The sequence below is a fragment of the Drosophila eugracilis genome, unplaced genomic scaffold (genome assembly GCF_018153835.1).
Source record: "Drosophila eugracilis isolate 14026-0451.02 unplaced genomic scaffold, ASM1815383v1 contig_1858, whole genome shotgun sequence".
In the NCBI taxonomy this organism is placed as follows: Eukaryota; Metazoa; Arthropoda; class Insecta; order Diptera; family Drosophilidae; genus Drosophila; species Drosophila eugracilis.
The window spans coordinates 140,841-159,185 of record NW_024572708.1 but is presented as its reverse complement, the minus strand read 5'-3'; the positions used below and the strand labels follow the sequence as shown (position 1 = coordinate 159,185).

At 35.0% G+C, this 18,345-nt stretch overlaps 1 protein-coding gene across 1 annotated transcript; it reads left to right on the top strand.

Annotated features, from left to right (window-relative positions):
- The first annotated feature begins 11,476 nt into the window (after nucleotides 1-11,476).
- LOC108110033 lies at nucleotides 11,477-16,361 on the top strand. The gene is made up of 3 exons (XM_017218883.2): nucleotides 11,477-11,584; nucleotides 12,370-12,428; nucleotides 14,623-16,361. The coding sequence occupies exons 1-3, from the start codon at nucleotides 11,477-11,479 to the stop codon at nucleotides 15,617-15,619; spliced, it is 1,164 nt and encodes a 387-aa protein (XP_017074372.2). The 3' UTR covers nucleotides 15,620-16,361.
- Nucleotides 16,362-18,345: the final 1,984 nt, after the last annotated feature.

Below are 18,345 nucleotides of genomic sequence, written 5' to 3'. Positions count from 1 at the left end.
TGAAAGCAGTTTTAGGGACTTCCAGAAATTGTTTATTTATTATTTTAAAGCCTTAAAATTTTACTTTTCCTAAAGATTTTACTATTAGTTCTGCCTTGGAAGGTAGAAGTTAGAAGTTATTTTTAGTAGGTAGTAACTTTAGCAGTAGCTCTATTACTTTTTGATATTAGGTTGTCAAAAAAGTCTTGCGGTATTTTCGCTAGCTGGCGCTGAAAGCGCGTAGTTCTTATATTATTCGTCGCATCGGGTCATACTATACCTTTTTGGAAAGCTCATTTCAGGCGCTAACACGTGTTTGATTGATTGTCTTTTCTTTTAAGTCGTTCGTGAGTTATAGCGTCGCAATCATGGAGCAAAATAAAGAGAAAATACTGCATATTCTACAGTACTACTACAATAAAGGCAAACATGCATCTCAAGCCGCCAATAAAATTTGTGCAGTTTATGGACCCGATACAGTTTTCATTTCCACCATCGTTGTGGATGGTATCAACGTTTTCGTTCTGGTGTAGAGATGGTCGAAGATGCGCCACGCTCCGAGTTTTTTGCCAATAGGGAAGCGAGCTTCTATGAGAGGGGCATTATGAAGTTTGGCATCTCGTTGGGAACGCGTCATCAAACAAAACGGCGCATATTTGACTTGAATCGCATTATTGTAACCAATTTTATACCGCAAGACTTTTTTGACAACCTAATATATACAAGTTGATATAAGCTCTTACTATAGTAATAATTAGTCTTAAACCTTATAATTTTCCTTTTTTTTATGATTTTAATTTTAGTTCTGCCTTAGCAGGACTTATAATTTTCTATTATTGTAAAGTAAATTCTTTACTTTAATTTGTTTTTTAAATATTACATATATTAAGTTTATAAAATAACTTCCAAAATTAGTTTTTCATTGAAAATTACAAGTTATTTCTCAACAAACAAAATTGTTTTCCATATTAATAGATGGATTTTTTCTTAATCTAAAATATTCTCAAAAATTACAACTAAATCCTCAAAATTTCAGCTCTTTCTTAGCTTTTCCATTAACTTACTTTAATCGAAATATTCTTAAATATTTCCATCTAAGTTACTCATCACATACAAACCTGCATACCCCACATAACTCCCACACTTTCCCTAATACTTTCCCCCAAAGCGGAAGGAAGCATTACTTTCCAGCCTCCGCAAAGCCCACGCCTGGCCTTTCCTCCAAGATGACTTATGACCCAAGAAAGTTAAACAAATTTCAAATGCGTAATCCCTGATAGATGGATTTAGTAAGAAAAAGAAGCAGCAGCAAAAGCAGATGAGGTGGCCAACGAGTGGGTGGGTGGGTGTCTGCCTTCAGTGGGTGTAAGTAAGGCTGCCTTATGCGCGATCATTTAAGAGTGATTAACAATGAAACGGCATTTTCCATTGATTAATTAAAAATTGGCTCTCGTTCTCCTCAAACGTCACTCGATGCCGAGTCTGTGTGAGTTTTTTTTTTCAATTGAAAGAGTGGATCAGTTTTGGGGGTAGAGATAGGGAGTGGGTGGGGTTGGTTGGTGGAGTGGCAAGGGCTGTACCAATGAGTGGGTGGTGCTGGCGACACCGGGTCTGTTTCTGGTGAAATGCAATGCTCTGCAATGGAATGTCAATTGATTCGATTGCAATTTTCCCCTTATTGTGGAAAATTCACTAACCGCTGGTGGCTGTTGCCGTTGCTGTTGATTCATGAAGCTCATTGCTTGGCATTTATTAGGTCATTCATGCGATGGATTTCATTCACAATGCCGACAATGCCGGCTGGAAAATGATGTCATCCAGCTGCTAGAGATCGCCCGATCTATAAGTTACACCCCCTATGAGAGGGTGGGAGGTAGGTGGGTTAAGCACTGGCTGTGAATTTTCTAAACAATCGATTTTGATCTAGAAAATGCCACACAGAGGGAAAAGCCAGAAGGGGAAATGTCAAGAATTGAAGGGGAAAATCTATTCTTGTTTAAAATTTGTTTGGTCGAAATTTGTTTAAAATTTGCTTAAAATTTGTTTAAAATTTGCTTAAAATTTGTTTAAAATTTGTTTAAAATTTCTTTAAAAATTGTTTAAAGTTTGTTTAAAATTTATTTTTAAATTTGCTTAAAATTTGTTAAAAATTTCTTTAAAAGTTGTTTAAAATTTATTTAAAATTTGCTTAAAATTTGTTTAAAATTTATTTAAAATTTGCTTAAAATTTTATTAAAATTTGTTTAAAATTTGTTTAAAAATTGCTTAAAATTTGTTAAAAATTTCTTTAAAATTTGTTTAAAATTTATTTAAAATTTTTTTTAAGTTTGTTAAAAATTTGCATAAAATTTCTTTAAAAATTGCTTAAAATTTGTTTAAAATTTTTTAAAAATTATTTAAAATTTGTTTAAAATTTTCTTAAAATTTGTTTAAAATTTTCTTAAAATTTGTTTAAAATTTGTTTAAAATTTGTTAAAAATTTGCTTAAAATTTGTTTAAAAATTGCTTAAAATTTGTTCAAAATTTGTTTAAAATCTGTTTAAAAATAATTAAAAATTCTGTTACTACCCAGAAATTGTTTACTTAAAAAACAAAACAAATTAGCAATTTTTATACAAACTTTTAACCCTTTTTAACCCCAAAAATCCTAGCAAAATCCCATAGGAAACTACTCTTAAGTACCTTTTTTTCCAATACATTTTCTTTACAACTTTTTCTCTCAGTGCCTAAATAGCCTACATTGTATATTTTCCATCCACCAACATCCATCAACAGCCCACTCAGCCTCGATACCTCATCTGGGGCCTCATAAAGTCGATCAATATTGAAACACTCACCGAATGATTAGTCCAAATAATATTAATGCCTCTCAATTATCGCTTTTCCGATCTGCTATTTGATTTTTTCCATATAATTTGAATCATTTTATAAAGCTTATATGATTATCTAAGAGTCTATATATGAGTGTCTCACAAACTGTTCGCACGCACTTGGTAACGATCTCATTTTTTCAGTTTGTTTAAAAAATGGAAAGAACGTTTTTCTGGGAAATTTAATCAGAATTAAGATGAAACTTTAAGGGGTGAAGGCAAGGAAGAAGAAGGAGAAAGATTTCCAAATGAAATTTAATCAATATTTTAATATTTAACTTTATCATTGTAATGTTAAAAATATAAACAGAAAATCCAGAAAACTAATCGCCAACTTAGGATAAAGTCCTTTTCTGGCCCTTAAATATCCCTTTTTAAAATTTAAAAAAAAACTCCAAAAAATATGTTATATAAGAGTAAAAGTAACACATATATTTTTTTAATTTTTAACTTTGAATTTAAAGGATTTTCTTTCTTATTGGAAAACGTTTTCTGTCCTTTATTTTATCTACATGCTTGCTTGATGTATATAAACTGTATTTGACAGCCAGACAGAAGCCGCGCGCCTAGCGGAAACTGTCAGAACCGCTGCATAGCAAGATAGTACCAATTCACTGCAATAGATGACGCTGCAAAAGGCGACACCTAGGATTTCAAAATTTACAAACAGCAAAACAGTACAAATTTAAAGCAATAGATGGCGCTGCAAAAGGCGACACCTAGGAATCATCAATTTAAATACAAATCAAAACTTAAACAAATTTTTAAAAGTATAAATTTGTATATAAAAATGATTTAAAATTACTTTTTAAAAATTAAAACAAATTTGAAAAACTTCCTAAAACCCAAGTCAAAAAAATATATATATAAAATATATTCTAAAAGCCATAAATCTTCCCCTTTAACTCCCATAAACATGAATTATTTCCCTCCTTTGTCTCTAAAATCAAGCAAAGCAAACAAAAGACGACATTAAACTTACTGTCGCGCGAAAAAATAAAAGCAAAAAATTAACATAAATCGCTTGGCCAAAAAGTAAAGAAGAACAAAACTCAAAGACCGCAGGAGGAGGACTAAACAAAAGGATAAGGCGGAGGTTTACCTTTAGGATTTGCCAAAAATCATGGCGCCATCTCAGCGCTGAATGTGGTGTGGCAAGCAAAACAATAAGCAAAACAATAAATCAAAATATGAAATAATAATAATAATGCCAAGTTTATGGCATTGCCCGCGGCCCAGGATGATACACGAGTCGAGTTGAGTTTAAGGATAAGGACAAGCACAAGGACAAGAAGGAGTCGTCCCTCTCTATACTTTCCGAACAGCTGTAAGTCACGGGAGCGCCCATTGTGCGAATGCCTGAAACCCGATCTTGGGCGATCTTGCAGCCATGCAGTATATAGCCTAAACCAACGATCCTGCCATACATAAATCTCAAGACCAAGGAGTAGCAAGCAGCAAGCAGCATCCTGCGGTCGCCTCCTGTGCAAACGCACATTTTGGCAAACGCTTTATCCCCGCTTCGCGGCGATTTACTCTCTCCCCGTAACATAAATCTTAATATGTCATAATTCGAAATAATTTCCCAAAACCGCAGAGGCAAGTAGTTCACACCAAGGGGTCATCAAAGAGAAGAGGAAAAAAGGACGACAAGGACCTATAGCTGGCAGGACCCGCTGCTGGGCCAACGGAAATGCAAAAATTTTTACTAAATTTCGATCAATGCAGTTCTCTGTTTGAGATTTAAAAGGTATTTTTATAGATTTAAGATAAGATTTAGATTTAAAAAATATTTAAATTTTTAAGTACGACCTGGGAAAAATGTAAATTTTGAATTTTTCAAGGGAAAAAATTATTGTTTTATTATAAAAATAAGAAATTAAACTTTTTAAAGAGAAAAATTTAATTTTTAGCTAAATGGATTATTAAGTATATATTTTTTAAATATTCTATAAATATAAATGCTAATAATAATTTGATTTTGAGATCTTAATATATTTCCTTCCTCGTCAGACCAAAGGCCTTTAGCTTTCAGTGGCTGTAAAACCTTTTAAATTAACTTTAATATTGCCTGCTGGACTTAAGTTGTTAAAAAATAAATAAAATATTAACTTGGAAAACTGTAATAGATGGTTTAAAAGTACTACGAAATGGAAAGAATAGTTTTTCTATATAAATGTTTCAAGGAAAATATATTTTTATATACAAAAACTAAAACTAAACTTCTAAAAATCCAAAAAATTTATAAAATTGATAAAAATTAATCAAATTCATACAAAAATGTCAAGTTTTTTGATAAAGTTTTCCATTATTACTTTTTATAAACTAAAACAAAAATATTTAAATAGATTTCCCAGAAAATAGATGCCTTAAAAACACTTTACAAACTTCAAAACTTAAGCTCTACCTCTTGATAAAACCAGAAAAACCTAAAAAAAAAACCCTAAAAGTAAAGATTTCCTCTTACTAATTTCCCCCAAAACAACCTTAAAAAAAAACACAATTTTTCTAGTCAAAACATTCCATAAAAACCTGCAATTGTTACTTTTTGAATGCAAGCCCAGAAGGACTTTCCCCGTTGGGGTGGCTTGCCAGGAGCAGCTCTAATCCCACAAATTATTACCCTAATAGCCTCATATTGTCGCGGCTTAGCGACATCGTTTGTCATTTTTCCAGCTTTTCCTTTTTTCCCGGGCAGCGCGAAGCGTGCGCGCATTACAAAATTATTTTTCTTTTTTTTTTATCGAAAAGCAAACAAGAAAATATGAAAAGCGCGCGCCATACACTATTTGTTTAATTTATTATTATTAAAAAAAAAAAAGGAAAATGAAGAAAGATGGTTCGGTGGACGGTTTTCTATTGTTTGGCATTTTGGAAAAGTCAGCTGCGTCTGTGTGGCTGGCTGGTTGCCCTTTTTTGACCTCGGCACACGCGCCTGCGCGGTCATCCAGCAGCAGGTCCAGCAGCTTACCGGTGGTCCTACCGATCCTGATCTCGTTTCCGTTTCCCAATCCCTTTGTTTAAACTCCCCCTCCCCCTGCCAACTAACATCTAATATTCTAATATTGGTGGTGGCTGCAGCTTTTGTTTGTTTAGGTTTGTGGCCTCGATTGATGGTCAACCAAACAACAGCAAAACAAACTTTGACTTTTAACGGACTCAAAATGTGGCAAAAAGGTGTGGCAAGTATATAAAGTTAAGCTAATAAACTATTTAATATTTTAATGATTAAATAATATTTTACAGATTTTTTTGTTAAACAAAATTAAAGGAAATCTTCATCAGAATACAGAATACAGAAACTGCTAAAAACCTTAAAAACAACCCAAAATCTTAATCATAATATTAAAGAACTTAAAATTATTATTATTTTTGATTTATACCCCTCTTACGCTGCCTTCTTTTTAGTCATCTCTGATTTAAATAACAAAAACTGAAAGCCAATTGCCAGCTTAACTAATTCCCAATTCATATTCATATTCCATAATTAGAAAACCCAACCCTCACTCCCTGCCACCTTCAGGGCGTCGAAGGATTATAATTTGATATTTTGTCGGGCAAAAGTATTAGCATTTAAATTGCCTAATTATTCTCCAGAGAAAGGTGAGTGACGTGTGTGTAGTTTCTATATATTCTTGAAATTTAATACTAAATGAAAGTTATTTTTAAATGTGGGAAAACAAAATTGAAATTTAATGAAAATGTAAAAAGAAAGAGTTTGGGTTTGTTTAGGAATTTTTGCATGTTTTTTAATATTTGATAAAAAATAATTTAATATTTTTAAAAGAATTTTATATTAGTAGGTAATGTTACTTATTTTTAAAAGAATTATTAAGAATTATTGTTATAAATTGAATAGGTTTTTTATACACTTTTTAGAGGCTAAAATTGCTGCCTAAAACTAGTTAATATTTTTGAACTTTTCTCAAATTCCACATTTTCTTCATTTAATTCCTTAAAATAAAATATTAAAATAAGTAAATAATTAGGTTATGTTACCTTTTTTCAAGTGAATTTTTAAGAATTATTGTTATAAATTAAATAGGTTTTTTATACATTTTTAAAAGACTAAATTTGCTGCCTAAGACAGGTTCCTATTTTTGCACTTTTTAAGTCTTTCAAACTTCATAAATTCCACATTTCTCCTTTTAATTCTTTAAAATAAAATAATAAAATAATGTAAATAATTAATTAGTAAGTAAATAATTACCTTTTTTCAAGGGAATTTTTAAGAATTATTGTCATAAAGTTATTAGATTTTTTTAAACATTTTTAGAGACTAAAATTGCTACCTAAAACAGATTCTCATTTCTGCACTTTTTAGGTCTTTCAAACATCTTAAATTCCACATTTTCTCCTTTTAATTCTTTAAAATAAACTAAAAGTAATATAAATAATTAATTAGTAAGTAAGTAATTAGGTAATGTTACCTTTTTAAAGGAAATTTTTCAGAATTATTGTTATAAAGTTAAAATGTTTTTATATGTAGTTTTAAAGACTAAAATTGCTGCCTAAAACAGGTTCCCATTTCTGCACTTTTTAAGCCTTTCAAACTTCTTAATTTCCACATTTTCTCTTTTAAATTATTTAAAATAAAATCTTAATAAAAATATTAAATAAAACTACACTAATCTGGACCCTTGTCTTCCAACTATGCCACCATTTTTCCCTAATCTTTAACCTCTTTTTCTCATTCTTCTTTAATTCCTAAGGAAAACTAAGCATGAAATTGAAAGTTTCCAAGCCACTGACTCAATTTTCTCCCAGCAATCAAGGAAGGAAAAATTAAAGAAGAAATAATCAAGGAAGGAAAAATCACAGAAGAAATAATCAAGGAAGGAAAAAATCAAGACACAAAAAACCAAGGACTCTGTCAGGGCCTAAAACCTAAACTAAATAATTACAAGGCCCCGCCAGTCTAAGGCTAAAAAAAAAAAAAAAGTGAAAAACAAAAAGAAAACAAGAATAATAATAATAGCGGACAGACGGACAGATCCTGACACCCATGGCAAAAGGACACCCCGTCCTTGGCTGTGGCGTGAGTCCTGGCTCAGATCCAAAATCGAAATCGAAAACGAAATGGAAATCCCGGAAAAATGAAATGTAATTGCAGTTGCAACAAGGAAAGGTACAAAAAAAAAAAAAAAAACTAGAAAAAAGAAAACTAGACCAAGGTTCTTTTTTTTTTTTTCTGAGCGTGAGGGGTGATCCTTAGCCTTGGCTGGGAGGGGTGTTCCTGCTCCTGCCCTGCTACCCCTTGCCTTGGGAAAGTGCGCTTTCTTTCTTTGCTTGATTAGATTTGATTTGTGTGTGATGTGTGTTTGCGGCATTGCTTTCCTTACATTTTCCCAATGCCTTTTCCTTCCTCCCAGTTCACAGTTGGGCGAACTACATTTAATTTCTAAATTATCGACACGGCGTCGCGATGGGCGTTACAAAAGGGATCCGGCGGCCCAGGATCAGGATCGCAATGTTGGGTTTTGCAGGATTCTGCTGTCTAGACTTTTTCCTAGGGTCGGTCTATAATTTTCCGTTGGGCAGCCCTTCCCCCCTTTGCGTGTTGCTGTTTTTGTTTTGATTAACACAATTATAGAGCTTGGCGGGAGCGGGAAAAGCTGTTATCGCAAAAAAATCAAAAGAAAATAATAAAAAGAACATTGCAGTGCGGTAATGCACTGGGAGAAATTCGTATTTAACTAAAGGAAAGTATAAAAAAAAAAGTGACCTATATAAAATATATATAAAACTTACGACTTAACTTGTAATATTCCTTAAATCATTATCCTTAAATTAATTTAATTTAAATAGTTAAATATTCTCAAAAACAAATCTACAAAATGCTTAGAAATTGAGTTCAACTTAAAAAAATCAAGGCAAAACTTGTAATAATCCTTAACTCATTATTCATAAATCATAAAACTGGATTTAATTATGGAAAATCAAACTTAAACTATATTCTTTATCTTATTATTAAAAAAAAAGCTGAGAAACTGTAATAGAAATCCATGCTGAAAGTTTTATAGTTTTTATCTTATTAATATAATAATTAAATATTCTACAAAATAAATATATAAAATGTTAAGAAATTTGTTTAGATTAAACTATAGAAAAACTAGCTAAAATTTGTAATATTCTTTATTCTAATTATTAGGTTAGTTAGGTTAAGTTAGGCATTATAATAAATTTTCAAATTATTTTAATCTATAGAAAAGCATCCTAAAAATTAACATATTCCTTTTCTTCTTATAAAAATAAGATAAAACAAAATAAATTTAAAACATATATCAAAAATAGGTTAAACTTTAAACTTTATAAAACTTCAAAAGTAGCTTTCTATATTTTCTGGAATTTACAAGAGAAAAGCACTTGGAAAACTCGTTCTTTAGTATATAAAAATGTTAACTGCTGTACAAAATCCTAGAATTTTTTGATTTTTAATATGCTTAAATAAGTTCATAAATAAGTTATAAAACTGCGCTGAAAGATAAAGATTTTCATTAACATTTATCTTAACTAATAACCCCCAATCTCTTTTTTTTCAAGAAAATATCCTTAAAATGTTTATTTTTCCCATTAAATATTAACAAATTTAACCATTAACCTTTAATCTTAAATAAGTTATAAAACTACAATGATTTTATCTTTAAATTAAGTTAATTCATACGAAAATGTAAATAAAATCGAGGAAACTTTATAGACTTTAAACTTAAATTTCCCTTCAAAGTTATCTAGAATCTTGTTAGATATATCTCCTAAATATATCTTTTAAAATCAAATCTATAAACCACAACCTCTATTCTTAACCTATCAAGCACATTGATTAATAATTTTATCAAATCTTTTAGCATCTCTAAACTTTATGGCATGAAAACACAAACAAACTCCAACTAAGAAATGGACAACCCAACGAAAGGCAGGCCACAGCTTTTCTCATACAGAGCCAACACCTCACCTTGTATTCCCAGAAACCTACCAGAAAACATATATATACCTAAAATATATATATATATCCAAGGTAAGGGATAGATATAGTCCCTGTCCCAAATCAAGTTGAAGGAAAATTAATTTGTTGCTGGAGCAGCGCCTAGCAGCAAGCAAGGATTCCAAAAAAAAAAAAAAAAAACGAAAAGGAAAAAGGAATCAGGAATAAGAAATCCAGTTTCGGGCTAGCAGATCTGTCAAGCGCGGTTGACAACTGGCCGGGATTCGGGGGTTGGATTGAGTCCGAGGTCTGGTCCGTATGTCCTGTGTCCCGTTCCGGGATAGCCCTCGCTCTTGATTCATTTGCATTTAACCCTTTCCCTTGATAGCCGCCGCGGGGTTTCCACTCGTTCGTCACCATCTAGAGAGATCCTCCATCCTGTCCATGTCCTGGTTTCTCCATCTCTTTCTCCTTCTCTCTTAACCTCCTTTTCCTTCTCCTCTTGCTCTGCCTTTCCCAAAATATTTCGCTTGACATTTTCGTAGTTTTTATTATTAAAAAAAAAAATAGAGTTTTCCTTTTTTTTTTCCTGGGTTTCTTCAATTAAATATGCAAATTTTCCGAATGATGCTGCAGAAATGTCAACAAGGAGCGAGACTCCTGGGTGATATATTTCCAAGTGGGACACTTCAAGTAGCGCTTAATTAACTAATTGCCCGTGCAGCGGAAATTGGGAAATTCGGGAAATCCTAAAGGGATCTCTCTAAGGAACTTTCTCTAGCAGCTGCTTAAAAGTCACACAACGAAGATTTTCCTATTTTCCTTTCTTATCTAAGTCTAAATCGTATGAATTTCAAGGGTTTTTATTAGCCATAAAGGGTTAAGGTTCGGTTTTAATAAGGTAAAGTGGGTTTAGAATGTAGAAAATGGAACAAATTTGTAGAGAAGTTGCAGTATTTAAAACTTATTAACTTAGAAACTGATGTTTAATTTTAAAATTAGCAAGATTTATATTAGAATTAATTCTCAAATAAGTTTGAATACCTTTTAATCCCATTTATTTATACAAAAATTTACAAATTTTAAGGTTTTTATAAAGAAAAGAGAGCTTTAAGTTTCATTTTAAAGACTTTAACATTTGCATTTAAGACTTAAATATTCTTTAACATTAAAAATCTAACCAATAATGAGCTTAAGAATATCTTTTAACTAACTAAAAGGTGTTTAAAGATATAAAAAAAAGAAGAAACTTTGATAAAAACTTTGATATAAACCCAAAAATAATCAATAAACTGTTTTTAAATAAGGATTAAAAATAACGATAAAAAGCTCATAAATCCAAAAAATAAACCAATAAACAGCCAAACTTTTCCTTAAAAACTTGACCTTAAAACTCCTTAAATCTTAAATATCTTCCTTAAAAACTTAACAATTTTAACCTTTAAACTTTCACTCAACAAATACCAAAAACCAAAACATTCAACAAGTTCTCTTTTTGTGGGGCGTTCGCGGGCTGTCATATCGCGGTTTGGCCCTTAATTGTCTCAAGATCTCAACTTGCTTTTCCACTGCCCATTCTCCATTGTCCATTTTCCAATGTCACAACAAGGCAACGGAGAAAGAACCAAGGAAAAGGGTGAAAAACAATCGCTGACCAACTGACCAAAAGCGCGTGCCATTGGGAAATGTCTTAAAGGCAGAAGAAATGGTAGAAGGGGAAAAACTCGGACATTTACAACCCTTGCCGAAGGAGTTTCCCGCTGGTCAGCAACTACAGCAGCAGCAGCAGCGGAAAATGCAGCGTGAAAAATTCGTAAGGAAACATAAAATCGACTCATTTGATGAGGGTCGACGACAGGCGAAGGCGGGGGGATCCACCACTTAGCATTGTCATGCGGGGATCGACTGAGAGATTGGGATATGGCATAGGGATCCCTGTGGAACAGCAGGCTGCTCCTGGAGCCACAAGCTGGATAGTAATATGTAAATGTCATCATCGTTAAGGGGGGGGGAATTCGATTGGCACCTGCTGCTGCCGCTGCCGCTGCTGCTGCTGTGGATAAAATCCGCGGGCTGGAGCCGGAAAAACAGGTGCTGCCTGGCCAGAGCGTCTCCGTAAAACTGATCTACCCTAACCCTAAGAAAAACCCCTTTTCCCTTTTAGCGGGAAAATGAAAAATCACCGTGCCTCATTGCCAGTTCAAACAATTTGAATAGGGGGAAGCTTCTCCTTGGCAGGCGCAAATGTTGGCCAAAGGAAAAACCAACAGGAAAACGTACACAGCGAGAAATGGTTTCCAATTCCACATAAAGTATATCAACCTCATTCCATATTTGAAAACTAAACTAAACTAGTTTTTTGCCAAGTGCATCATCGACGGATCGACAGAGTCCTGTTTCGTCCTGCTTTGGCAGCAAATGGGCCGGGAAAGTGCCGCAATTTATGCGTCAGTTGCAGCGAAGCGGAAAACTGGTTCGCATTCGACACAGGACGGCGAAAGAATCCTGCGCCAGGATTAACAGACGAGTCAGGTATACGGAGTGGGACTTGGAACCAGAACCACAGTGCTGAGAAATGCAAGAGAGTTGGGAAAGTAGAGAGCTGGAAGAGGGTGGTTATCCTTCAAGGATAACAAATGGCCAAATGATGTAACCTCGTTAGGAGCTAAAGGAAAAGGAAAACCATAGCCAGCGGTGTGTGTGTTTTTTTTAAACTATAATACTTAAATTAATGAGGATATTAAGAATATTTGGCACTTTTAAAAGGGAATCCCCTGGACTAGAAGCTAAGAATGTTGAAAAAGTTCTTTAGGAATGGATATAGAAAAACTTCTTACACTTTTCTTGCCAAGAAATCAACTTTAGAAACAGTTTTTCATCTTTAATGTTAAAATATATATAGACTATATATAAGCACTTCCCATTTTTATGACCCTTTTCCCTAGCCAACTAATGGAAACGAACCAAAACTACCTGTCGATTATCGAGAAAACAGGCTACTGTTTGAGTTTTCCGCTTTTCCAACTTCAATTTTCCCTGCCCAGCATGTGGCCCGCTGATCTAAGCCTTTTAACTTTCTCTCAGCTTCAGCTCTTCACTACATTTTCTTCGGTTACCGATCAGCAGGTGAATTGGGTGCCATAAATTGGACCTCATCAATATGCAAAAAGGTATAAAAAGTCCAAATGGAGTCCCAAAGAAAGGCCAAAACAGGCAGCCAAACAAATTGGAGCAAGCATTTGCACCTGTAAGTGTCTGTTCTGTCCATCTCTTTCTGCTTGAGTCTACCTATCCCTCTCTATTGATTGCTTATCGAGTGAGTCGAAGAAATGATGGCCAAACTAATGAAGACAGGTGCCACGGGGCAAAAGGACTTCAGAATATTCAGGGTAACAGACCCGAAAAATACACACTCGATGCCCTTAAGGAGAAGACATAAATATTTAGTGTTTACACTGCTCAAAAAGAGGGAAACTTATTGGTAAATTTCAATAGCAAATAAGATTTAAAGTTAACTAAAGGAGTTTTTGGTAAAGAAGAGAGCTAAGAGCAAGTTCCCTTCCCTACTTTATTGCCACATTTTGTTCAGTGTACCTCTGACTTTTCGTACCCCCATAATTTTGCCACAAAGCAGGTTGCAAGCTAGGCACACACTCATGATGCAGGACATTCTATTTGCATCCAAGAGGACCGCCAGCACCAGCATAATCAGCGGCTAATTTTGCTCGTGAATACGCTAATTTCCCATATGCGCGGCTATAATTTAGGATCAGAATGGGGATATATATATATATAGACGATAGCTAGATTTCGCACATGTCCCAGTGATGACTGCACAATGACAATGACATGGAAAATTAGTGTTGAACGGGGCCAGAGCAGTAGAGGGGTAAGAAGCCCGCATCATCAGCTGCTGCTGGCGCGATGCCAAGGTGCAATTTTGATGACTTTGCTAGAGGATGCTAGAGGGGATCTCCTGTTGCCGCCGCCGCTCTCTCTCGATCACTGGCTAATCACAATAGTTTTTCGCTGCATGCCATGCCAGAGCACACGCCCCGAAGGTTTCTGGGATTCTAAATGGCATTTTGATAAAGTCCCGCGGACTGGCTGCTAGAGATGAAGTGCGATCATTAAAAATTTCCATCCCGATCGTAAATGATAATAAATCCCTGAAATCCAATAGCAAACAATCGAACTCTGCATTTTACTACACTTTTTAGTGATATTTTATTCGCCTGCCGCCCGGCCCAAGTAATTTCCGGATGTGCGTTTTTACGACATGGATTTAGGGGTTCCAAAACAATTCATTAAGCACCCATCTATCCCTATATAATTTGAAACTTTTTACACATTTTACGAGTCTTTGTGGACAAACATTGTGTGCACACCCAGACAATGGCTATCTCTCGAAGGTCTTCAAGGAGTGAGAACTCTTTATGGCTTCATGAGATTATAGGAATCGTAATTAAAAGGTATTTTGGTGGAATATTACATCGTTTCTTTATATTTTTCTATTTAAAATGCAATTTGTATTTCTATTGTTTTGTTTACAAACTCAGCCCTTGGCAGCATTCAATTTAGAACAATTATTATGGGCAGCATTGTTGCCAAAAAGCTATCGATAAAGCAAATACCAAAAAAAAAACTGCAAGTCTACGGACCCCGACTAAGAATGAAAAGTTAAAAAGGAAAACAAACAAAATATATATCGATTTAGAGATGGACTTTGCTTCTATCCTCTTCCTTTTCCATCTTTCATGAAGAAGTTTAAATTCTTTACTCTAAAAAATTAAAAAAAAAAAAAAGACGACCTGCAATGTCTTCGAATTGTTGCTCTACGGATTTGGACAGAAGCCGTTTTCTTGTGGAGATCTCTCGTCGTCCATCACTCTGGGACACTCGCATCTTCTACGCCTTACGACGACCACAAATAGAAAGCGATTGGCGGTCCGTTGCCGACGTAATGAAAATCAGCGTGGAGGAATGCAAGCGCCGTTGGAAAGGTCTACGGGGTAACTATCGCACCGAGATCCGACGTCCCGGACCTTCGCGCTGGCGTTACTTCAACGAAATGGAATTCATGCGCGACGTCTTTTTACAACCAAACCAAGAACCATGTACTCGTGTCTACGTACAGGTCACCGGCAACCAAAACACCAATCCCAATCCTAATAGTCAAAATCTTCAAAATTCCCATAAATATTCTAATACCAATTCCTCCCCCTTTTCCCATCCACATCCACATCCCCATGCAATTCCACAGGCACATCGCCATCTACATCCATGTCGTCCTACCATTCCACATACCCATGCACTACGTCCTCTTCCTCCACGCCGCCATACCATTTCACATTCCCAACCTCTTTCACTTTCTCATTCACAACCAAAGCCCCGTCCACAACCACAACCACACGTTTTTTCTCATCCTAAACCACTACCAAAAGCTAAGCCGGAGCTGCATTCCCTATCATATATACCTGGCGGCCTCCAATTTGAGACCGATGAGACCTTATTTTGGGTTATGGACAAACCGGAACCAGGATTAGATATCGATGAGGCGATTACTAGGCAAGTGAACTCCAATAACTGGTTGTGGGATCCCAATATCGAACTTGCTATAACTCCGTATGAGATTCCACAACCAAGTCCTCAACAGCCACTGCAAGACATGCCTTTGGATTTGCGTACATGTCCTGGTCCCAATGATTCAGACCAGAACTACCTGATGAGCATGATTCCCATCCTTCGATCCCTAAGCAATCGCTCAAGGATACGATTCCGTTACGTGGTGCAGAATCTGCTGCGTCAAAGGATGGTTGAAGATAGGAAGATGCGCAAAGCCAATTAATCAGACTGGATTGGGGGCATAATCAAGCTGGATTTGAGACATAATCAAACTGGATTCATGTCATAATCAGACTGGATTCGGACATAACCAGATACTTTCTGTACAAATTGTTACCCGTACCACACAAAATCTGATTTTATAAAATGTTAATCACACATTTTTGAACCCAGTGTTTGGTGTTTATTCGAAATCAAAGGAAGGCTTCAGATAAGAGTCGTAAGTTGCCCAATGGAAGTTTATCAAAGAAGAGGTGCTAGTATTAGAACTTAAACCTGATCATGCCCATTAGTTAGTATTTGACTCTATTTAACTCAATTTCTAACAAGCTATACATAACAGCCAGCAAGTGCAGAGCTAACCAATAACCAATTCTTCTTAAACATTTTCCTATAAAATATAAAAGTAAAGTATTGCCAAAACTTTTTCAGGATATTTTCAAAAGAGAAGTCTATCAAAAAGATAGTCTAGTCACCGGGCCGAGGAACTTAATGAATGCATTAAAATAAAATCCACCAAAGATTAGAGAGAGCTCGAGGCGTAAGTCTAAACCACAAGGTAAACATCGAAGTAAAAGTTCACATCAAATTGGCTTAAGTGCTTAAGGAAAGTCCTTGGCCCTGGCCCCTACTCCTTCCACACAGCATCCTCAACCTTTTGTGATCCTTTTGGCTGACCGTAAAGATTCTTAATTACCCTTTGGGATGGACGGGGCGATAAAAATGTATCTATTAGTTTGCATTTGGCATTGTGCCGAGAGCTAAAGTTTGTCGGGCAAACAACATTTACATAAGCAATCGGTATCGCAATCTAAAGATCTGGAGATCGAGGACACAACCCTTTTGGCTGCCACACTATATATATGTATATATGCTAGGCTGACTATGCAAATCGATTGGATTGTTTGATCCTGCGGTGTGCCCCGACTCCTGATCCTGACCCCGTTTGTCTCTCTCTCTCTCTCTCTGTTTGTCATCCCTTCGTAGTATGTAGTGCTAGTATTTGGGTATCCCCAAGATGACTTAAATATATGAGGCCAAAAAGGAATTTTAAAAGCAGAGCCAGGACATTCGTTTGGCGCGCAAACCAACCTCAAGATGTTGTCCTTTAAGGACAACGAGTATGAGAAGGAGCGAATGAGAGCGAGATGGATAGGCACTCACGTCACATTGATTAATCGTCGAGAATCTGGATTTTCTTGCTACCGTGAAATCAGAGCCTTTGACAAATACAAATAGTTGGCAATTTCCTCACCGATCCTCCCCTGATCTGATGATGGTCTGGTTTTTTTTTTTTTTTATTTTGGGCCACTTCCACTTATTACTTATTGCACACACGTCATATGGGATTAGAGCCTTGTCCCTAGCAGTACTTTTTCCCCTCCTTACAGTGTGTGCTCCATTTATTGACAGTTGCGATTCATTCTGCTTTATTTCCCCTATACTCTATATCCTATATATTTCCCTCTGACGTTGATTGAGTTCAGTAGGCATCTTGAACCGTGTCAACTCACAGCTTCGCTAATGATCGTTATCAGTTTTAGGCACTCTCCAGAGATGAAGATCTTTTACTCCATTAGAGATCATTTCATTTCATTAAGAAATCGAATTCGAAGAATATAACAAAAGGGTTCAGGGTAAGAAAACTCAGAAATACTAATATAGAATTGATTTTCTTCTTCTTTCTTTTATGAAGATATAGAATTTAAGTATTCAAAAGATGACTATTAGTTGTAGAAATTGTTAGTAAAACAAGAAGAAGGGCCTATAAGACAGCCTTGCAGTGCACTTTTTAGCACTGACAGCCTATGAGTTTGTTTATCAATCAGTCGTTTAATTAACTATCAATTGGCTACCTTATATAGCATATAAAAGAGCCACTTACCATAATTTTCCATATTAATCCAGATTGTTATTGGGATTGCTTAATGATTGAGCATCTAATTCCCACTTTCCATTTCCTTATCAATTTCCTTTGCATATATTTTGCATGTTCCTTAATTTTAATTTTTGCAGAAACAAAAAAAAACATTAAAACAGAGAAAAATACATATTTCACGGCCACTTACCTTAGGTCTCCAAAGATTTATTTGTAGAAAAAAACATATTTTACCTTCCTTTTGTAATCCCTTCTCTCCAATTCCATATCTCTCCAATTTTTGTATGCAAATTTACATGCATACAGATGTACATGTAAGTAGACGCGCACACATATACGATTACGCTGCTCCCGCGAAGCACCGTTAGAATTTGCGCATAGAAAATATATAAATTAAGCATTAAAACCAAATATATTTTTAACAAAACACAGTCCTGTGATCATTTTTAATATGTTAATTGATTTGTTGAACAGCAAAACAATATATGTATGCATTTAATATACAAACACCCACACATACTTTTGTATGTGTGTATGCACGTACCTTTTCACTTGTCCAGCGTGGCGTCACTTTCATTTTCGCATAGAAATTAGGTAAATTCACACTTAAAACACTATGCATTACACCAAACACAAATCACAGACCTGCGATCACTTTGTATTTAATTATTTAACAATAAGACTTGATCTATTGAACTATTTAACACAATTTTGACAGCAGGAGCGATAGACACGTGTAAGTTGGGGGTGAAACGCTTTAAGACTGACAACTGACAACTGTAAGTGCAAAGCTGGGAAGAGAACTTTAAGCGCCGAAGGGAAAGAGAGGATGAGCTTTCAAAGATCTTCGT